The sequence below is a fragment of the Acromyrmex echinatior genome, chromosome 10 (assembly GCF_024713525.1).
Source record: "Acromyrmex echinatior isolate Ae372 chromosome 10, ASM2471352v2, whole genome shotgun sequence".
NCBI classification, from domain to species: domain Eukaryota; kingdom Metazoa; phylum Arthropoda; class Insecta; order Hymenoptera; family Formicidae; genus Acromyrmex; species Acromyrmex echinatior.
In genome coordinates, this window is record NC_141861.1 from 3,474,982 (window position 1) to 3,499,186 (window position 24,205).

General features: G+C 37.4%; 1 protein-coding gene across 1 annotated transcript; it reads left to right on the top strand.

Annotated features, from left to right (window-relative positions):
- Positions 1 to 2,295: 2,295 nt before the first annotated feature.
- LOC105143525 (uncharacterized) lies at positions 2,296 to 24,158 on the top strand. Its single transcript, XM_011051911.2, has 8 exons — positions 2,296 to 2,595; positions 11,891 to 11,937; positions 14,759 to 14,892; positions 16,732 to 16,947; positions 19,715 to 20,391; positions 20,526 to 20,722; positions 20,795 to 20,966; positions 21,377 to 24,158. The coding sequence occupies exons 2-8, from the start codon at positions 11,898 to 11,900 to the stop codon at positions 23,094 to 23,096; spliced, it is 3,156 nt and encodes a 1,051-aa protein (XP_011050213.2). The 5' UTR covers positions 2,296 to 2,595; positions 11,891 to 11,897; the 3' UTR covers positions 23,097 to 24,158.
- The last annotated feature ends 47 nt before the right edge of the window (positions 24,159 to 24,205 follow it).

The following is a 24,205-nucleotide window of genomic DNA, read 5'->3' on the forward strand; positions in this document are numbered from 1 at the left end:
TTGTAGCTTTTATTATCATCGATTCATTAGATTCTTCCGCATTATATGAAAATGCATTTTTATATAAAATCCCAAGGATAACGCGATCAAAGACTGTTCCATTAAATGCAAGAGATCTTAACGTCGGCCGTAGTAAAAGTGACAGGGGAATTGATCGACTTCTACTTTTAATGCACTATTTGCGATGTCTCATCCGGTCGGTTGTACTCCGAATATAAACTGAGAAGATAGGAAAATTGTAAATTAAAATATTAAATTAAAACTCAGTAGGGTGCAGCAAGATTTATATCGATGTAGAATGATGAAGATAATTGGAGCGTGGAAAGCGCGCAGTTATGTTTGTCGAAGATAATGTTGTGCTCTCGTATTAAATAAATCAAATTAAATTATAAAAATCATTAAGGACAACAACCTTTCCACAAGCGATACAAAAAACACCGAACCTGATTTTACGTACTTCGACCTTCCGCGCGAAGAAAGCCTATGATTACGAATAAGTATAGTAGGGAGTCGCAATTCAAGCAAAAAGAGGAAAATGGAAAAAACGAGGAATGAGAAGCATCGTCCTTGGTGGCTGGTGATAGAGGAAGAAAGGACTCGTTGACTTCTCGAGTAGCTAAGAAAGCGTCATGGACCTTTTACAAACCTGTGACACGAGGCCAGACACTCCTTTCTGTAGCGAGCAGAATCTTCCATTCGGCTTCGCAAATTATTGATGAAATTTCTAAACCTTTCAAGAAGAAACTTCACAGATTGAAGTCAGCTCAGTGTTCGTAATTTATTTGATTCTAGTAATTAGCAACTAAGGCAATTATATCTGCTCGGTTGACAGTAAAATTTATCTCTAGTTCATTTCTAGTTTATCTCTAAAAGATGAGAAATTGTAAACATTAAAGTGTCAGAATTTTTTCCCCTTTAACTAGAATAAATCATATGTACACCATCTGAATATAAGTATTTCAAGATAAATTAGCAAGATAAATTATCGATTAGACTTTGTCTATTATAATACAAATGCAATGAATCTATTGCCTTATGTGACGCCTTATGATGTAATGTCGAGAATACGACAATTCTTACATACTACCACTTTATAACGGTTATTACGTTCCTGAGGAAATCTTCACACTTGTATTGTAGACGTATTGCTATTTTCTTTAAATGTCATTCGTCAATAAGTAGCATGCAAATTCTGCGTGTTTAATGACATTAACGGTGCTTTAATCGCGCGATTGTCGCCTGGAGATCCGGTTACTCCCTTTGGTATCGGCAACGCTATCCACTTGATCCACGACCCTGAAGGTAATTTATTGGAAACTCGATGACGACCGTGCGCGGTGTCTCCATGTACGAGGATTACGAAAGATTCGCCACGGAGGAGAACCAGCTTCCTACATTTCACCAGGATTCGCCGCGGTGTCGCGACGCGCGGAATTATTATCGCTTGGAAACATCCCCGAGGCATGCGTGTCGCCTACGACTATTCCCAGCATCCTTTGTCAAGATATTAACGCCCGACGTTCCACTTTCACTTGGCTCTTCTGATTGATCTCTCATACGTATCCTTCGTGGTATGCACGCTAAGTTTCAGGTCAGTGACAGATGACGAAGGGACCGGCGACGGATACGGAATACCCTGAAGGCAATGAGAGACTTTTGATAGAACGACCTCTCTCCATTCTTTAAATACAACGCAAAGCAAACGTGACAATAGGTGTCGAATACAAATGCCATAAAAATTTAACTATTCATTTAACCGATTTCATCCATTCCTATCTCTGTCATTTAATCGCGATTGGATCGTTCACGAAGCTCGAGCACCAACAATATCTAACGCGCCACCCATAATTGTCAAGAGTTATCAATTGAAATCAAACAGATCGCGACTATATATAATCATTCACATATGCCAGTCTCGTTGTAATTACACGTCTGGGTGGTTCATTGCAAAGTATAGCCGTGGATCGATCTGGTGACTATTGCAGAAAGCAAATATCACGATTGCGTGCTGCCGCACGCAGCAATGACCTTAACAGCATCGATATCGAACCTGGGCTACGATCACGAGAGCGTCTCGTTCTGTCAGGTGGCGACGCAGGTGTCTTTCTACGTGCCGTGCCTGCTCGCCAAGTCTCTCATGCCTTTCTCTCCCAGTCTCTAGGTCCTTAAGCCTCCAGTGGAATTACGCCTATGCCTGGTCAGGCCCCGAAGACGCCAATGCACCGCTCGACTCCCTCCTCTAGCCTCATCGTCGGTCGTAGAAAGCTCTCAACCTGACGATGGTGGTCGGAGCGCAACGCTCCTGCTGGTGGCTTTTCCACTTCCATCGCGCAGTCTTCTGGCCGGACCGGACGCCGCGATCTCGCCCTGCACCCGCACGAAAAACTCGTCGTCTCGTCTTCGCGGTCCCACCGAAAAACCGCACGGCGGGCATTTTCCGGGCGCACGTCACCGTTAGTTTTTGTTCGACGAGGTGCTCGTACCTCTCTCATTCGTAATCGTATTTTGTGAATTTGCATTTCAAGTGCCAGTCGATGTGAGGACGGTGGGTTTCATGAGGGATTAGCGAAAAACGAGCGGAGCTGAGAGAGACAGGTTTGTTCACCTTTTCATCCGTTTGCGTTGTATGCTCCGAATTACGTTCTCCACTCTCGTTGGAGCTGCGTAATCGAGAAGACCGAAATGGTTCTGAAAAACACGGATTTTAATTTTTTTTTTTATTTTTTTTTATTTCGGAGTAAGGCTCTCGCAGCTATTGATCTTGCGAAATTTTCATAACGTTGAAATTTTCATAACGTTAAACGTTGTTTGTACAAAATGTTTGTACCTATCTTACGGTGAAACGTACTATGTACCTATATGTTTTATTAATTTCCAGCGTTATATTGGATACTTGTGCGCTCCTCGAAAGCAAAGAAAGCGAAGCGCCACGACATTTCGTCGAATTTAATGAAATTTGTATAATGAAATTTGTTACCTCACCGACCCTAATTACAGTGTTTATTTGGAAGGAGCTCTCAACTCCAGCCTGCAGTCAAAATATCATTGTTCTCTTGCGACAGTTCATGCACGTCAGTCTGAGATAGCTTTAAAGAAAAAGTTTCGAGGCATTTATTACTCTAAAAATGCTGCATCTTCATTATTTATCAGTTATACAAATAAAGTAATAACCTGCCACACAAAGTATAAATAATATGCTGCTGATGGTTCAGATTCATCCGAGTGAACAGAGAAAAGGATCTATAAAAATGAGGAACGCGAGCATTAAAGCGAGTCGCTTCGAAGACTGCAATAAAGACAGGACTTTCGCTATTTGTCGCATCCTGTGCGCCTTCCTGCCCCGTCTCGTCGTTTTTTGCATCCCGATAGCAATGACAACGAGAGCAAACTGGTTTTATCACTGAATTTTACCGTGTCCGAACACTCTCCATGAATACGTTTCCGCTCGAACGAGTCCGCGCGAAATCGAAAGGGTCGCGCGAAATTCCACTCAAAATAGCGCGCGATAACGCAATTTTCTTTGCGTAATGTTTTCCAACGCAAGTAGTCGAGCGAATATCGTTCCAGCGAAGTCACGAATTTCTAATCTGCTCGTCGGGAATCGCGAGTATAACGAGAAGAGAGTTTGTTCGGCTTAAAGACTCGGTCGCCGCACACGTGCGCACACACGCATGCATCCTCCACACACATCGCAACGACACGCACGCATCGAGTACGCACGCTCGCTCCTTGAATCTTATTCCCGCTGAAAACTTTCGTCGGTCTTACGGTAAATTATTCGTTTTACCAGTAGGAAATAAATCATATCCTGCAATGAAACTGCGAAAAAAAAAAGTTTTTGTTCGAAAAGGAACCCTGACAAGATATGTAAGTAGGTGAGCGAAATATAATTAGATAATTTGTAATCCCCTCTTCTATTTCTCACGTATGTTAATACATTAATTATTGCAGTTTTTCGCCGTCTGTCTGAGAAAACTTGGAACTGATATAATAACTTCATCGATTTATAGAGTAAAACATTTCTCAAACGCCTTAACTTTCAATCGAATCACGATAGCATTCGCATTCGTTGCGTTTTTATTGTGAGTTTATCTAAATCAAGAATTCTCACCTCATATAGTCGACACTACTTCATCGATTAGGCGGAATAAGTTTTTCCGTAACTTCGAACGGTATCCCAATCGACTGTTCTCTCTTTCTCTCTCTCTCTCTCTCTCTCTCTCTCTCTCTCTCCCCCTGCCTCTCTTTACCTGTAATTCATCGCCTCGCTCCGTCCAATGCGTTCTAACGCGTCCACGTTCACTTTCAATCGGTGGATTCCGCGAGGCGATTGTACATACGTTTGAAAGTGAATTTAATTTACGTGAGAAGCGCGTTAGACGCGACACGCCTTTACAGCTCCTCTTAATGAAATTCGACCTTTTTTTCCAATTCCATTTATGATTTGATTCTATGTTTAAAACACATCGCGGCGCACAGTTTCACTGCTCTTCTCACAAAGCGGAAGAAAATCTATTCTTTTCGAAGAATGTTATTAATAATTGCAATAACAAATATAGTTTGTTTTACACCAACTTATTTTGTTATTGTATACCAGTTCAAAATGTATCCCGTATCGCATGAAATATAAGTGAAATTTTTAATTCATCGATTAATTATGCGCAAATACGATTGATCAATCGATGAATCGATGAAAAACTCGCCCCGTTTTAGAACTATTTCCAAAATATTTCATTGCAGAATTTAAAATATTTCAGAAATTTTTTATGAAATATTTTTGAAATACAAATATTATGCCAAGAAATCAAAGTTTTAAAATATTCTTTTTTTTTACGATATTTGTATAATATTTTTGAAATATTTTATTGAACAATTTTTTTAAAAATGATTTCACATAAATATTTCATGCTGTGTGGAATTCTCCGAAAAAGAATAGACTATTGAGACGTTATAGAAACCATCGGTAAGTCGATCGATCTTTTAACAGTTCATCACGATTGTTCAATTTGTATCGATTCCTTCGATTTCTACAAGAATCACAGGGTATCCCATATGTCTTCTGAACGGGCCAGCAATATCGCAATATGCGTAAGAATTTTCGCCGCGCGCAAACTTCGTTGTTACGTAATTAAAAAAGTTTCGTAATCAAGCGGCCCACAACCGGCCCATTTTCTCGGCGCGCCGATGGTTTGGTGCAACATGACGCAGGGTGAAGCAGAAACCGCGACAGTAGCATCGACAGCACGTGCTCGCCCGTTTGTGGGTTCTTTTTCATAAACAATATTGCACTGTGCCACGACGTTACGACATAATCCACGTCCGTCGTCGCGAGCAAGCGCGAGCGCGAGCGGTGGTCGGCTTTCTCTCGATACGCCGGTGGAAAAATAAACGAACGACTTCGCCATAATCGAACGCCAGGATAGCCTTACTGCTGATCAGTGTGACTTGCGATGATGAAGCGAGAAAAAGTCCGTTTTCGATCGGTAATTAATGAACGGCTGAATTTGCGATGAAGGAGCATGACAATTGACATGGGAAACACTTTTACTGTATTCGCAGAAAATGCTTGCACTTGGGAAAAGTGAAGTCGCAATAAAATGACTTCTATTTGATCACTGCAGTAATTATTGAAGTACGCTTCAATTGGAAGTAATTACACAGGAGATACGCTTACGAGCGGGGATAAATAAAATTTTAATCACTGTGATGGCGTTAGAAGCCTTAACTGTTCGGGGATGTACGGGGTGTATGGTAACTGTTACTTTATTATCTTAACCCGCCGGCACGTCTCGCTGTAAATAACCTCTCGGAGGATAATCGCACGGAAAGGAGAATTAATAAGTGAGAAAATAGCCCGGGCGAAGCCATATGAGCTCGAGGAATGTGTATAATACGTATCCCCGAGTAGCATACAAATAAGAATAACGGTGCAATAAGTTACCGCTAATTTCTGTGAAGCAAAAAAATCGTTGTAAAATCATTATATTGTTTAGGCATGAATTTACTTTATGTATCTAAGCTGAACATTTGATAAATGATACAATCCAGATAGCAGACGACATTAATAGAACGTGTTAAAAATATTCGTATTAAAAATATTGAACGTTCTAAAAATATTCGTACATTCTTAAAATGAATTCTATGAACGTCTTTAGAAGTTTGGTCTTTAGAAGTATGGGAATATTTCGATTATATATTCTCGCTTTTAAAAAAATGATTTCTGTCAAACAGTTTAAGATATTTCTTGCGTATGATTCATTTCTCAAATTTCTATGACATTACATCCGATTTTCAAAATGTGATCAATTAATAGTTGCATTAATAATTCTTACTTATTAATTGTTCAGCAAAAGTTACTATAATTAATACAATTATTAATCAATCGTTTTAATTTTTTTTAAATCGAACGTAATGTTATGTCATAGAAATTTTAAAAATAAATCGTACGTGCAACAAATATCTTAATTGATTTTTAATTGATAGAATTAGATTTCCAAAAGCTCGCCCGAGGACAAATCGAAATTTTGATCATCAGCACTTCCATAGTAAGATAACCAGATTGGCGATCGAGTAAAAAGTATGTCACACGTCCTTCATGCGTTGCTAGAGTCTACTTCCGATAAATGCTCATTTATTTTGCAAGTGATTTTGAATTTCGTGATCGGTAAAAATAATGAAATAATTTATTAGGAAGACGTATGTTCACAATTAACGCTACAATAGATCGTTTGAAATATCTTGATGTTGAGTTACGTACAAATACATTGAAGAAACTGTAGAAAGCGATAAACTACATTGTATGTCTTATACAATAAAATTTATAGTGCGGTAGGAAGCGTCCGTAAAATATCTCTTATATGGACCCCCATCGGACCCTCATTGTGCTCTCCTCTCTAACGAACAATCGTTCGCACGGAATAGGAAGAGTAGGAAGACGATGGCGGTGCACCGACTTCACGACACATTAATCGCACTAATTATACACGAAGCACAAGCCTCTTTTTCTAAGGGAGAAATTCGTAGGAGACGTATTCGTTCAATTTTTCATTCTGCGCCCACTCTTAAATAATAACTTTCGAATAGTTTCGCCGGCTATCAAAACATCTATCGTGCGTTATTCGCACATTGCACTTACGTAAAAACCATAATGAAGCATGCAGGGCTATTTATTATGTTGATATTAATAGTCAATTCGTGAAATTGATATACATCGAGAACCTATCAATTATAATTTTTACATCGATAATTTTAGTAAAGCTAATCGAATAAAGATTTTTTTTCGTTAGTCACCACTATGCCGATATTATTTCTGAATATAGGAATTGATCTTACACAATAAATTGGTAAAACGACGCGACCGATGGTTTATGGTCGAATAAATGTTATTCTCAACTAAGAGTGAAATCATTTATTCCAAAGCCGGTTCTCACGTCTCGGCGAAACACTTTCTGATCGACTCAACCGAACGAATTCTGAATGTTGCTCAATGAGTTCTTAATCAAAATTAAAGTATTAGGTGAATTTCAATCAACTCGTCGAAGACATGTTTTACGTGTATCGAATTTAGAATTGCAGCAATTAATCGATAGAAATAACGGCAATTATTCTCATTATCGCTTTATTGCGCAAGCGAATGATCTACGATAAACGATATCGATTACTTCAATTCCGTGGTCATTGGAGCGTACGTTAAACTCTGAATGCAGGTGATAGAAGCTAATTTCTGAATACCATCGTGACTATAAGCCATTTATGTGTTTCATGTACTTATTCATTAAATTTTATTTTGTCTTAAGGAAGAAGTTAGACGTATTTCCTTTATGTTAAAATTATTAATACACTGCTTATCGTGAATAACGTAAACAGTACCCTCGCAGAAAGCACATAAATGGATTATGGAAGAATTTCTAAATTATAATAGGAGAAATCGTTCTAGTGTTAGAACGGAAGCTTTGAAATGTGGATATGCGATATTCTGGTGAGATATAATAATTATAATATTTTAAATAAATTATTTTTTTAAGTAGCAGAATTAAGAAGAAACATTATTAAAACGGATCACATTTCATGGTTGTTTATTTTAAAAAAATAAACAATTAGTTCTACTAAAATGTTCTTATAAATCAATTCTAATTTTTCTGTCCCAATATAATTTTATTTAACATTTTTTTTTATATATTTCTTTGATTTATTTCTAAGTACTAATAATTTCGTTTTATAGGCTCTGCTATCTTTCTAATATTTCAAACTTTAAATCATTTTTGCAGATGCGTTTCTATATTTAAATATGAAGTCTTTTATAAAAATATATTCGCAAAGAAAACGTCAGGATCTGCTCGATGCGTGTTTACTTCATTCCAGACACAGCTGCGCAAAATTTTGTTTTAGCACTCAAAAATTTTCAATACGGCCCTGGCGTTCGTCCATGCAAGTTCAACGTTTCATACTCCGCAACCAGATAATAATCTAATTTACGAAAGATTTTTTTTTTCACGCGCACGCACGATCAACAACTCTCATTGTTATTAACGTTCTGCATGCGTTTGCTTTGCACAATCGCATACACTTTCTATCTACAAAGCAAACAATGCCTTGTAACTAATGCTAAAAATACCCTTCCTTCGCTATGGATAGCAAGATTAAAATAGCGAGAAGCATTTTATTCGTATCTGTTTCATTGATCTGACGAATGGTAATCGGATTAGATCTATTTTAAACAGATCTGCTTTACGAAGATATAAATGTTCTAGAATATACGAGGTATATCTGACATAAACTGCCTTTGTTTACTGCTCTGTTGAGAAAACAAACAAAATATGCTACAAAAAATTTTTACTATATGCAAATACTTTTAAAATTTATTGCTTTAATATTTCATCAAATATATACATTATTTACTTGTTAATTAGAAATTTTACAAAACAAAAGTATCCTTAAAATATATTTTTCTCAATATCTCTTGATATTATCTTTTTTTCTCACACGTTTCATGTAAATTTCAGCTATAAAGAAAATTATTATCATAAAGTCACACAATTAATTATACGAACATAATATGGATATAATCTTATATTATTTCCATTGAATCTTAATAATGCTCGTTAATGAGAGAAAAAACAACATTCTGGAAAAGCGAAAAAATTTTCTTGTCAGAATTTCACAATATGTATTTGCACTTTTTTAATTAACTATTTCTCCCATTGCATTGCATTGTAGTTGGCATCAATGCATAATTTTTCTCGATCGTCGATTAATTCAGTAATATAGTTCAGAGCGAAGATTCGCATAGAATGTATGATGAAATAAAAGCTTGTTGTGTTTCGTATTACATTTTTGAAGGCATTTTGTAATCGCATCATAACTTAGCACCGTTTGAAAAAGTTTGTTATGAGGAAAAATGTATAAAAGTTTATAAATTATTAGAGGAAATTAATTAAAAATATCGAAGTTCAAATTTCTCTTAAAATATTTTTTACTCTAAATTTAAAAAATAATATAAATGTTTCTTTTTCTTTATAGCTATTTTTTTAAATTAATATTATACCTAAGATTTTTTTTATTATTCAAATTTTAGAGAAAGAACATAAATAATTCATGAAAGATTGAGAATCTTTAAAGCATATTTTTTGCTACACTCGTTTGATTTAAGAAGGCGAATCAATTGAGTAACTGATACCAGTCATCACTTCCGGTGACCTTTAGTGGGCGTCGATGACCGTTACTTGCTGATCGTAACATAAAGTAACTAAGATAATGTTACTACTGACATATCTCACATGTATCTTAATAAGAAAAATTCTGTCGAAAAATATTCCATAAACGATAAAAATCGAAACAAATACAAATCGTACTTAGATTGCATCTCTTATTCTTGTAATGTATAATTAATAAATTGAAGTTTTCTAACGACATAATAATTCTCCGTCACGCATTAAAGTTATGTTTACACGGTAAAATATTGCATATCTATTTATCTAATATAATACATACATATATGTGCCACAGGAAATAGATAAATACAAGATATAAAAGAATTGAAAGAAAATAGTAAATTATATAACAGCATGATTACGAAATATATAGCTCCTAACATATTTTGCTGACTAAAACTTGTGTTGAATAAAAATTCATAAATTTTATTACGATCCTGATCTAGTTTGCACAGCTTCCGGATGAAATTGATCATTGATCTGGGGAAGACTTCCCATACTGCCTGAGAACTCGTTCTTCGCGTTGTGACACAAACAAAAGGAACAATTACGAAAACTTGTGTAACTGAATAATGCAGTCTTGTATGCAGCGTGCAGGAGGTATCCTCTCTCTTTCTTTCCTACTTTTACAAAAACGATAAGAATCTGTTTGAGAACTGGAGCGCGATAGCGCGCTTAATTAATGCGAGCATGTACGGCACATTTCTGTACGGAAAACTGAGAAGAACGTAGGAATTGCGTGTATTTACATTCGAAAATCACGTGCCGTCTCTCTGCTTAATTAAAAGCGATAGGCAAGAATATGGATTCGCATCCTGTTGCGTATCTCACTTAGATCATCGTAATTAATTAATTTGTATTAATCAAATACCGGACATACCGTAATTTTATAATCTTATATATATCTTATAGTCATTGATAAACCTAATCTCAAATTGATTAAATTCGATGACTCAAACCTCATTAACAGCTAACTGTACAAGTTGTAACAAGTGTATGACCATTATAATATTCATGGCATGTTACTACTTCAAGTCCACGATTGGTAATCTAATTTGGTACTGGAAGGTTGCAAGGTTACTTTCACCAGACAAGAGGAAAAAAAAAGAAATAAAATCTTAAGAGCATGATGCCATTACGGAGTGTGAATTATTGACGATGATCGAAACTTTGTAAAAATCAAGGCCATCTGTTATATCTATATGAAGTGGCAATTTGTAGCAAATTTAACTCAATGTTCAATAAACTTCACAAGTAAAAGTCGTGATACACAGAATAGGTACTATACGTGATATACAAGATCTAAATGACTTAAAAATTCTAAGGCAAAGAGATTTCAACCTTTTGGATGAGAATGCGAACCCGTTATTATTATAAGAACGCTGCAACAACTATCGCTCGCGTGATGGTCTCACCATAAGTTGTTAAACCAGAATATTACCACATCGTGTGCCTTCTTTGAAAAATTTTACAAGTGGTCTTTAAACTATGTGCTCCGGGAGCATCGATAGGCTATGATAATTAGACATTCGCAACCGCTACTACAAAGTCACACCCGATATTACGTGATCGCGCATTTATATAACACCCGCATTATCCTTGCATTATATGGTTAGCAGTGGTGACAGCACAGAGAAAGTTCCTATCCGTTCCCATATGCTCGAGCACCTCTACAGTCTACGCGGTGCTAAGGCACTCCGCTTTGATTATGCTCGCCGATGCACAGTGCCGTGCGATTGTCATTCAATACCCCGAAGAATTCGATAATTAATATTTCGCAACCGTAGAAACCTCTCTCTGTCCTCAAAAACGCCTTGCGCGAGAAAAAAATTGACGACAAAAAACATTTACAAAAACGTCGCGCAAAATCGAGAACTTTGGCACTTCGATATAAAAAAAGCAATATTTTATAATTACATTTAATCACATTTAACTTATAATTACTAAATTACATTTTAATTATATCCCATGTACGTATTCTGTAATTTTATTAAAATTATTAATTCTTTATGGATTATATTTTAATATTTTTAATAAAATGATAAATTAATAGAATCCTTTTTTAAAATTTTATCAAAAAATCATCTTTAAAATTAAATTAATTGGAACGCAGATCAATTTACTAATTAAGTAATAATTGTTTTATTACATAATTAATGTAACTAATTTATTTGTTACAGTGCCAATATGCGGGAGAAACGATGGCTGCTGCTGCTCGCTCTGTACGGTAAGCTAATTTCTATAGAATATGATGATTCTTCGTTTCTCGACGATCATGATTCTCCAACACTAAACGGAGCTTAGCGGGACTTTTACTCGATTTCTACTATTTTTGAAATCCTGTTTAACGTTCCGCAAAAGAAAGAATCTCTTCCCTTGTCCATCTCACAATCCGTTGTAAGATATCGAAGTCCTTAGTATTTTTGGACTTTCCACGGCTGCGGTGGAATGTCGAAGAGACAGTGGATGACCTTCTACACTCGAGAATTTTATATGGCACGTAAATCGAATCTCAACGCGACTTCTTGTACAAAACAGTGACTGAAGCAGCCTTCCATAATAAACAAATGAAATTGTATAATAAATGATATTGAATAATAAACAAGACAATACAATGAAGAATTAAATCTATTGATATTAGCTATCAGATAAGACTCGGCAGCTATTTATAATATTTTAACATTTTGTGTATAGAAAAGCAATTAATTAGAAAAAAAAGTATAAACTTTTTTTTCACATTTTGCTATCAGTGTTAATTAAAAGTTAATTTAAAAATTTTTCTTGAAATTTAAAAAATAGTGGACTCATATTAAGTAGTCCATGAAAATTAAATATGCCGAGGACCAAATGGTCATCATCAACCGAGAAACGACAGATTATTCTTTAAAAATTAACATCAAACACATTTGGTATTCGATTCATGGCTACGCCTGTGATTCGCAAAAATGTTTTATAGAAAAGTTGCACGAAGAAAGAAGGATCTGTTGTGAATGCCAAGAGATTTCCTTTGTCTCATCGCGAAGCATGAAATGTGTAATCTTGAGAGTCCGAAAATTCCGAATAAGATACTTGGCAGACACAAGCATTAACGTCATCCGTTTTAGTGACGACAAAATAAAGCTCAAATCCGATAAAAACAGAATTCCATGCCAAGATTGCGTTGTGACTGTTTGTTAACGCGTGCTGAAGTCGCTATCAACCTGTTTTCTGTCTCATTAAAGTGGTTACTCATTAGAGACTTTATACCAGTCACATGACACCGTGTGTTTAGAACTGCTTTCTGACATTTTCGCCGGTTGGGCAACATTCAATTTAAGGTCTTTAACCACGTTTAAAATCATGAAATAATTTAAATTGCTATTATTGAGGCATCGTAAAACTTTTACGATAATGGGTGACGCTATATTAATCTTATAGTGATGAACATAACGTTGACGACTAACATTTGATCATCGTTACGCATCAACGTAAAACTTGCACGTAGATGCGTTTCGTGTCGCATCATAATTTATTAATGAAGAATTATCACCAAGGCGAAAAAAGATTCCGTCACCAGCGTCACGCCCTTCGAGGGAAGAAAATGTCAGATCATTCCCATTCGATCAAGACTACGCGTCGCCGACAGACAATTGAATGAAGCAATTTGTTTATACGCCGACATAGAAATAGCGGTAACGATTTCGTCATGAAAATCGACTTATCCTATAACGTTTACAAAGAGGGAGAACGCCCACGTTAACATTTCCCACAAACGGAATGCGAGCGTGTTCCCATATAATTCATTTTTATGCAACGCCAACCCGTACGGTGCGGCTCTTTATCGATCGCAGCCTGGAAAAGTATGATCCCGTTATACGATCGCCGGACCTACAGTACATTTTCAACATCACCTTCGAGGACATCCACTTTCCGGTCCATAAGCCGCGTTCACGTTGCCGCGCAACCCTAATCGATTCAACGAAGGCGTGAACAATCGTTTTTGCGTATGCTCGACAATCGTCTCGAAAATAACGGAAGCAAGATATAAGAAACGTATGGTCGTAAAAACAGCGATTGTAAGTCCTACAGAAATTATTAAATGGTTACCTGGCTGGCTGTTTTCTATATTCCAAGTTTTATTAATTAATCCAGTAATGTGTGTTAGTGGCAGAATTTATTTATAGCAATCCTTACTTTTCTCTGTCTTTGAGAAACTAAATCCGATACATTCACAGCGCATGAATTATCGATTGCATCCATCTATAAAGATATATAACGTAGAGAGATAAGCTTTATATAAGAAAATAAAACAGTTTCTATCTTAATTCGCGCTTCACAGGCTATCCATACCTTGCATCTTAATTTCTCCAGCTGCTGATTCTCAAAATAGCCTTGAACTACTTCAAAACAGTCGCAAATGTGATTTAGGAGCAAGGACTTTTATGGAGCCATTAATAATTAGAGACAGTATTTATATATACAGTATCCTTCGTTTATTTTAGAGTAAATTTAAAGACAGAGATGGAAGCAATGAATTTGACTAAAATAAGAAGTCATGAATAAAAACAAATAAAAGAGACAAATATAAGAATCTATTAAGAGTAAAAATGAAATTTCCATAATTGATTGAAGATTAAGCAGCGTATTATGAGCTTATAACATATGTGACTCATATTGTACACAAATCAACAAAACGTGGAAAGGAAACGATCAATTGATTCGACAGCCTTGATCCGTTTAAGAACAATTACCCAACCAAATGCGCTCGCTCGGCGAGAGAAAATTGCAACACTTATGTTGGGTTCTCACCATACTCCGCGTCTAAGTTTTGCAATGCCGACGCTTCTTCGCGATTTACGTAATTTGTGGATGGCCTTTTTCCTTAATGTATCAGACGACTCATCAGGGCCATCGATACTCCTCAGGCGAGCAAACCGAACTATTTTTACCTCGGACGTGATTAGTCGCGCAACTGTAGAAAATCATGATTTCTACCTACGCTATCTAATGATTATTAAATATACATTAATATACTTTTACGTTTTGAATAACAGAATTGCTTTTTCCAGGAATTCTATTGGCCCACGCTGTCTCCGCAGCACTCAAGACCAGGCCAAAATTTAAGATTGCGACAACTTCCACAACGACCACCAGCACAACCGAGGAACTTCAAGAGGAAGAAAATGATCAGGCGAATTCGGAGGTATGTAAAAAAGACAACTATATTTAGAACAAATCACAAAGTAGTATAATTAATTCAATGTTATGTAAGGATATTTGATAAATCAATAATCATATAAATCCTGATATTATGTTTTCAAATTTGAGCACGATTTTGCATCAAGTAAGAACCAATATACAATCTTAGATCAACAATTATAATTAAAATAATTTTGATAAATTCAATTTTGGGTTTTATTATTGGTTTTTACATAAATACAATAAAAAAAAAAACATTTTGTACTTGTGTTAAATTTAACACAAATATTCCAACTTTTATTATAGATAGAATTAAAAAATGCATTTCATGTAACTTGCATATTTCTATTATCGAACTGGAATTATACATTCTTGTTTCAAATCGTGCAATCGTGTCGTTCAGATGGCACGACGTAGGCGAAACATAATCCTTTATCGATCGTTGCAAAACCGACGCCATAGTCACGATGATCGTGTACCAAACGAGTTCTCATTTCGCCAGTGTTTCTTCGCGAATAAAAGGAAATGTCACGAATGCAACACAAAATGTAAATTAACTGGTAATACATCTTGGAAGCAAGGAGCTCACTGACCACCGTGATAATATGATAAACATCGCGTGTCTCGTTCCAAATCACGAAGACAGCACTGCGTAAACTTCTACGTCGCGTAAATCCGGTTTAACACTTGGATTCATCCGTATCTGCATCTGTGAAGGCGCCGCAGAACTTTGATTAATGTATGTCGGCGTCAAATCAATTAACGCTAAACTCACGCTCGACAGGTTCACCTTCGTACACAAACGAACAAATATGACATCATATCGAACTCGGGTGTCCATATAAATATCGTATCAAACTCGAATGCTCATCGCTAATCATTATAGCACGACTTCTTCAAGCGTGAAATAACTTTTCTACAAGATACCGGTCTATCGGACGCGCTTTTCCGTCCACGATACGGAAACTGTCATTATAGCAAAATCAGTATTGAACCGAGGACTCCGTATTTCCCGTAGAAAATAAAAACCATTTTATGAGATTTGATATAGTCATATATTGGGTTGTCGGAAAAGTCATGGCGCATTTTTCAGTTCAAAATTGTATATACAATATCTTCGTAAAAAATGAACGAAATTTAAATTTTAAGAAAACATTTTAAAGTTTGAAGTCTTTATTTTCAAAAGCTTACTATATTTTTTGAGTTTATGTAAATTTGATAATTCTTATTATACATAAAGAAGACTACCAGCTTTGAAAAAAATGAAAAATTTTCTTCTCACTTTGTAGGACTGTAACATGCCTAAAAAAAATTTGAGGGCAATTTCGACTATCTATCGTGAAAGCTTGCAGATTTCCTTGCAAAATCGTTTTTTAAAAATATTCTTACGATTTTTTGTTACTGAGTTATCGCGAATTAAATAAAAGGAATATTTTGAGTTTAATTGCTCATAACTCCATTAAAAAACATGACATCGTGACGTGTGTAATTATTAAAATAGATTTTTAAAACTGAAGCTTTTCTCTATCGAATGATATAATTGAATGTAGGATATATATAAATTTGAATTAAAAATGTAACAAAAATACGTCATGACTTTTCCGACAACCTCATATTTGTAATAAACTAATTTCAAATTTTTTCAATACTGTCTTTAACGTTATACATGACACACAAAAAACTTAAGCAATAAAGAAATCAATGTTGGATTTGCAACTGCTTATGTCATGGCCTTTCGGTCTCTACTATGACTGGCCAATTTGCTTACTGCTTACATTTTTTTGTATGTCATGGTCCTTAGTTAAAATCGCGAAAAAACTACAATATTCATTTTACTTTCCAGACGACAACAATCGCGATCGAAACTAATGGAACGACTGGGCACACTTTAACGGGAATTCCACAGATCGACTACATATGGGATCCGAATTTACCGCGCGAATTAAATGGCTATAATCTCAGCGATTATCCATTCTATAATAGTATACCCGAGGATATCGATTTCAAATGCGACGGCTTACACGACGGATTCTACGCCAGTGTGCCGCACAAGTGTCAGGTAATTAAAATTTAATTGTACTTAATTATAGAAATAGTATCTAGTCGAGAAAATAGTGGTATCTTTAGAAAGAAAGTGAAAAATTAATACAAATTTTTAACATCGAATAATGTCTGTTATAACAAGCAATACAAGTCGATTGAAGTCCATTTATTAAAACATTATTAAAACAAGATGCTGCTACGTATATAATTTTAAACAGATAATAAACTAGAATTATCTCTTCGTTAAAAAAGAAGATGCCAATTCAAATGCGGCAAGAGGGAAATCAGTTGTCGCCTGAATGAATTCTGAAGAAAGATCTTCCAATGTTTCCATCGCGTAATAAACAGGTGTCAATGATCCGAGAGCATTGCCTTCTAATTTCTAACATGAACGGAAAACAATCATCATTACTCGATTCCAGTGATCGGTCGATGCCATCTATGAAAGCTTGATTGATAAGCGTTGACATCGACGCGAGCAACCACGAACGAAAGCGAGTTCTCGGGCAAGACACGAATGCAAAAAAATGCGTATCGATTGAGCACACTTTTACCAATCATCGCATCGTTGAGAGCGATCATTTCACCGCGAATCTCGGGTTCGGCAAATAAAAGCGACCGATTGAGAAATCATCGTTGCAGATTCATTCGCGTCGTTTGAACAAAATTATATAGTTCTGGTGTAATTATCGTATAGATAGTAAGTAATTATTGTATATCTGTGTGTAGCAAACGCGAGGCACGAGTAATATTTATTATACAAAATCGAAAAGATCATCGTCGTGCAATGCAACTTAAATCATCGCCCATTTTTGATACATTCTCGTTCGTACGATAAAGATAATCGCCAAAGATAGATCTTGATAATAGTCGTGTAATTGGCAATTGCACAACTAATTTGTCGTAAACATAAAACTGCCACATATTATTGCTATGTATAGCCATATAATGTATCATTGTTGTGTATACCAGATAATAATGTATAATATATCATTGCGATTAATACGTCGATAAAATTGAGGTAGTTGTGTCTTTTCAAGGAGCGCCGAATAATTGGTAGGTACACGATTAATTTTTCTATTGCAAGAGCAACAATTTTTCTATTGTATATTGCAAGAGCAACAAATTAGAAATCGATATCGAAAGTGAAAAATCTTTTTTGCCGTCCGCAATAACAAGGTCACCGTGGAAGAGAAGCCGAGGAAGAGGACTTTCGTGGTCTGCTACGCTTCCCGTCCCTGACCGTTCCGCGATTTACGTGCGCGCGACTCCTAGAATTGTGAAAGCGATTGCAAAGTAGCCCCTTTCCGACCGGACTCGGCTCGTTTTCTTATCGATCATTTTCGCGGGAGTGCAGAACGAATGGAGCATTGTCATGCAAATGTAACGAGCAAGGTTCGCACTCTACGCAGCGCGTAGAAAAAAGGACCGCCGGGAAGATCGGTCATCCTGTGTGTTTTGCGAAAGATTTGTCGCGGAAGAGAAATTGGGAAATGAGCAATTAATTCGTCACCGGCTTCCCGGAAATCACCTGCGATCGCTTAGATTATTTTCTAATCTTCCCGGTCTCGGGTAGAATTTACAATTGTAATGAATCCTGCTAATTAATATTCCCGAACGTGATATCGACGTAACGTTGTTAACGTTTGCGGGGACAATAACGTTCATATAACTGACGACACTAAGGATACAAAAAGTTCATATACGGAAACTCTCAAGTAAAGAAAGATGCGTTCTGAATAATTCTAACTCTAGTTCATGCAAATAATCATGATTTATTTTCTGCATTCGCCATAGGAAGTCTCCAAGATCAACTAAACATTTTACCGACTTTCCATCATAATTCTTCAGAATTGAAATTATGTAGGATCGGAATCTTCGAAACGTACAGTATTATGTGATTCATCAAAATAAATAATTCTGTTCAAATAATTAATTGGTTCAATTTTTAATTATAAAATCTGGAAAATAAATTGAAATAAGGATAAACTTTCAAAAATTACAATGATTCTAACTATACTGTATCGATGAAGTTACTCCATAATGTACCACGTACGTGCGTGAGACTCGTTAAACGCATGATCAGACGTTCGATGATCATCTGACATTTATGTACATGTTATGTACATGTGAGTTGAGTAAGATTCGTGATCTATTATTGGAAGGATCAGAGCTTCTACTTTTTACGAAGATCTCACAATCAGTGAAACGGTGCCGGACACTTATCGAAAGGATGTGCTCTGAATGATTCTAGATAATTCCCCTAGATAATTCTACGGCATTTGTACGTTCCAGATAATACCGCACACAGACATGAATTTTTTTTTTTTCATTCGTGACCATACCGTACAACGTACGTTTATGCGACTCCGTGCAATTATTCGCACTCGCACATTCGCGGCCGCCGTGTGAAAGTTACGTCGGTGGCGTGTACGGCAAGATCGCCCGCGTTCGTTTCTCGGTGAAAAGTGTGCTGAAATCATCGTGTCGCCAACGTTTCGTTACTTCTAGAGGACGGTCAACATAACGAATCGTGAGCGAGATTCGCGCGGTAGGCAATCAAAAAGAAAACGACCGAGGCGCCTTCAAAAATCTCGAAAGTCTGACATGCGGCGCCGATTTGCCGCCCACTTTCACCCATCGATCGCGATTCGATTTCGTAAACGTTCAGCGTCAAAATTCATTCCGTATTCTTAATGGTCGTCGCAATTAACGTCGCCATTCTTATTGATACGGTAGACGTGTCGCGATAATTCTAACATTGCACATATGTCCTCCTCAAGGTCTATCATCATTGTCTCTTTGGCACCCGCTATGACTTCCTGTGCGCCAATTTCACGGCGTTCGATCAGAAGACCTTCATCTGTCACTTCGTATCCGAAGTCGACTGCGCTAACTCCAAGAAGTATTGGCACAGAAACGATGCTCTTTACCAAGTTACTACAACTACGACGACTACTACGACCACTGTGGCGCCGGTCACTGTGCCGACCAGCAGAGCTCCTGGACGTGATCGAATTCCACCTAGAAGAAGACCTCCAGCGAGAAGAAGACCCTATGATTATTACGAGGAAGATTATTATGACGATGAGTACGATCGCTCGCGAGATTTCATCGGCCGAGACGACTACGAGTACGACGATCGAAAGTACAGGCGGGATCGGGATCGTGAGTTCAGGGATCGGGATCGTGATCGTGACTTCCGTGATAGGGATCCGCCGGCGCGTGGTAGAGACGATAGGGATCGAGATACCGCTAGGGACAGATATCCGGCAAGGGGGAATAGAAGGGACCCATCCAGGTCGAGGGATCCACTGGAGGATGACTTGAGACCTCGGGGAAGAAATCCGGATCAAAGTATCAGATCTACATCGAGAGAGGTAGAAGATTCAGATGTATACGATAGACGCCCGGAGTCGAGAAACAGGGATACCGATGAACGGAGATATTCCGATAAGAGGTGAGAACATGTTGGTGTTGATCCTATCGAAAACCACTTCGACATATCTTATATATGCAACAATACTTTTAGATACCATATTGTTCGAACGGTATACGCTTACGAAACTTGATATTACATTCTGTTCACGTCAGATATAGAGATGATTATGACGATAAGGAACCTGCAGCACCTTCGGTGAGTGCGTCGTCTAATGCGGAAGGCCTGGTGAAGCCGGCTGCACCTAGTGTTTCGGTTTATTCGAGGCCAAGAACACCACCAAAGATTAGACGGCCAGTACCACTTTCGGAACAAGATAAATATGCGTATAAAACTCCTGCGCAGCCAACAGGTAAAATTATCTGAAAAAATTTTAAACAATAAGTTAGTAAATCGGTTTTTGAAAATAAAATTATGATTAAAGAGGAGCCGCGACGGCGACCAGCAGATCTGGCAGAGAATGACTATTACGATGATGAATTAGAGGATATCAGACCGAGCAGGAGGCCACTCAGAAGAAGACCTTCGTACAGAGATAGAGACAGAGACAGAGATAGAGACTTCTATGAAACTCGGGATCGGGATCGTCCCCTCAGGTAAGGTAACGTACACAACACCGATAAAGTTATATTCAAACTAAACTACTAAAAAAAACTCATATTCATAAATTGTAGTATTGTTTTAAAAAAAGAATAACTGTCATTGTAATTAAAGTAAATATCATAATAAATCACTAATTTATTTGATATTCATTACATCAATTATCATTCATTATTCAATTATATTTATTTTAATGATAACATCAAGAAATACATTGTTGATGTAAATTATTGATAACATATTTTATCATTAAAATTGTATAAAATTCTAAAATTGTTTTCACTTTATAACAAATATAAGGGTGTTGTGAAAATCAATCTACAAAAGTTTAATGCAATCATTGAACTTCATAATCATTAACAATAATTAATATTATAATTAATAATCATGATAATTAATTTTTTAGAACTCGTTATCATTCACCGCCGGAAGAAGTACGACTCAGAACGCACCAGGATCGCTCGAGAGATCGTTACTACGATCGAGACAGAGATCGAAATAGGGATCGAGTTCTCGAGCGTGGAAAAGATCGCAGTCCCGAGAGATCCTCAGATCGCGATTCACGAGGAAGGTCGCAAGATTCTGAAAGACAAGAACGGCCGTACTCGTCACGGGTTCTCGATCGTGAGAGAGAAGCCGAACGATCGCGATCCTCCTCGAGATCGAAGGATCTATTGGATACCACTGAAGCATCCAGAAGACCCAACTCGTACGATCGAACAACCGAGAAATCTACCACTACAACTACTTCTACCACAACAACAACTACGACGACTTGTTTACCAGAACAGCTTATTCGTAAGCCTGAAGAAGACTCTAAAGACGCAGTGACCGATCGATCGGAAAAGCCATCTTATCCGGAACGACCAACTAGACCTATTCAGATTCAAAGTGGTCGTGTGGTGAGCGATACCGAGGATTATCACAGAAATTTGTCCGAGAATTCTCAGAGACCGTCTCATCAAGTGGATTACCAAGATAGAGACCTAGAAGGTAGAAACGAACAGAATCATCAAATAGCGTATCCGGATGAGTACTCTTCCGAGTATTACGACGAGCCATTGGAAGAGCCACCGTCTCCTCCTCCACCTCGAACCACCGTTCGAATCGTGAAGAGGCCTTTCCTACCGTCTCGAGGCGGTAATCCTAATCCGAGAGGATTATCACCGGTCGGTTCTAAAGCACCGCATTCGTCTAGAAGAGACGAAGAGACAACTAATCATCGAAGCACTTTAGGCGAGAATGACTACAGGAATTATTATGTGCAAGAGGAACAAGAAGATAATAGAAACTTTAATCATCAGGAACCACCTCTGCGATCGGATAATAAGCAGACGTATGACGCTTACAAAGCCGTTCAAAGTGATCTTCAGAAGAAACAACGTCAGGAAGAGTACGATAGCGCGATAGCCAGACCGACGCTACGAAAACCGATAGAGAAGAATAATGAGGAGGAAGTCTCGAGAGGCCCAGAAGATCTGTCGAACTCTTCCAAAGAATACTCCACTCAGAATCAATCGTACGATTCGCGTAACCATCAAACCGAGAATCTAACGCCTAAATGGATAGAAAATTATTCGAGCGAAAAGCACGCGAATGTCGGTAATGTGCAGACATCCTCGGGTTCTCCGATTCGCAGCAAAGTGAGACTTTCTTCCATTGAGACCACACCAAACATCTACAGTTCAACGTACAGGAACGAGGACACTCAGGAACTGCCATCGGGACCAGGTAGCTACAGAGCAAAGCAAAGAATCAACGAAGTAACGCATCGCCTTCAGGATATTCCCGAGAGCGAGTACGATGTTACTCTGAACGACGCCCTGACGCCGACGTTGGTTCAAGAAGCTAATTTGCCGAGCGGATTCGTTCTACCTCTTCACAGACAGCTCGGTAGAGACACCGTGTTACAACCTTCCGAGAACAACTACAAGCTCTCCAGGCCGATCAATCAGCAGCAGCAACAGCAGCATCAACAAAAATCATTCATTCCAAATCAGTTCCTGCCGAGTATCAGTAATAACGATCGGAGTCGAGCGGTGTATTACAGGACGCCGGAGGCTGTACAGATCAGCGGAACGCAATACAGACAGCAGAGACCGTGGCAAGATTATACGGCGTACTAAAGAGATGTACATCGTAATGTACCAACTACGAATATTACGAGAAAGTGTTTGAGATTTCACGAGGAAGTGAAGTTTGAGGCGTACATCTTGCTTCAACGAGCGCTAAACGAGACTAATTTATACTGCCACCGAACGACTTAGGAAAGACACTTTCATGGAAGAGAAACACTGCGTTCTTTTATGAAATTGGCTTTCCACGAACGGATCCATCGCGTTCGATTTTTAGCCCTGTTGCAATCAGATCAGTGTCTTTCATTCCAAAGAACGCGCGAAGCATTCATCGCGCCGCTCTGAGGGTAGAAAATAATCTGCGGATGATTCAGTTAGATGTTAATAACTCGCGGGATTTCGAGATAAATTATTGAAAATTAAAAGATGAGAAAAAAGATGAAATTATTGTCAATAGATCATTGTCACGGAATGGCACTACGCCACGCCTTTGGAAAAGAAAGTACAATCCGATAATCAGATAACAATGAGAACAATGAGATATCATTCTGATATTAATCGATACTTATTCACGCGTATCGCGATGAAAAGCAAAGGCAGGATTAATGTTCAACGATATAACACCGATCGCAGATAACTCGTTCTGAGATCTTCGCTAGAGAAATTCTGAATAACTAGAATCCACTTAAAATGATGTAGCACTACACAAATGCTGTAGCATATGTCATATAATAAACTCGTTTTCCTTCTGAACTAATAACGTGATGCAATTACAGAACTTAAAACGTGATACATTCTAATAACAATGTAATTTGCAATATTAATGTCATTCACATATAAATCATCACTGAAGTTTCAGGGGTGCTGGAAACAAATCTCCATTTTTCTTAACTATAAACAAACTTGTAAATAATCGTGTAACTCTAAAATATGCTATGCACGTTAAATTGCGATTCAAAGTATGTGGTCCTCTATGAAAAAGAAATTATATACATTAAGTTCTATCGTCGAATTCGATAGCTATTACTAGCGGATAAGTCTTCCTGAGCGTATATCTTGTCTTAAAGCTATGTCGATATATTTACGTATGATATAAAAGAGTGAGAAAATATACTTACGTGTTATTTATTGCCCCTCATTATATTTTGATGGCTGTATAT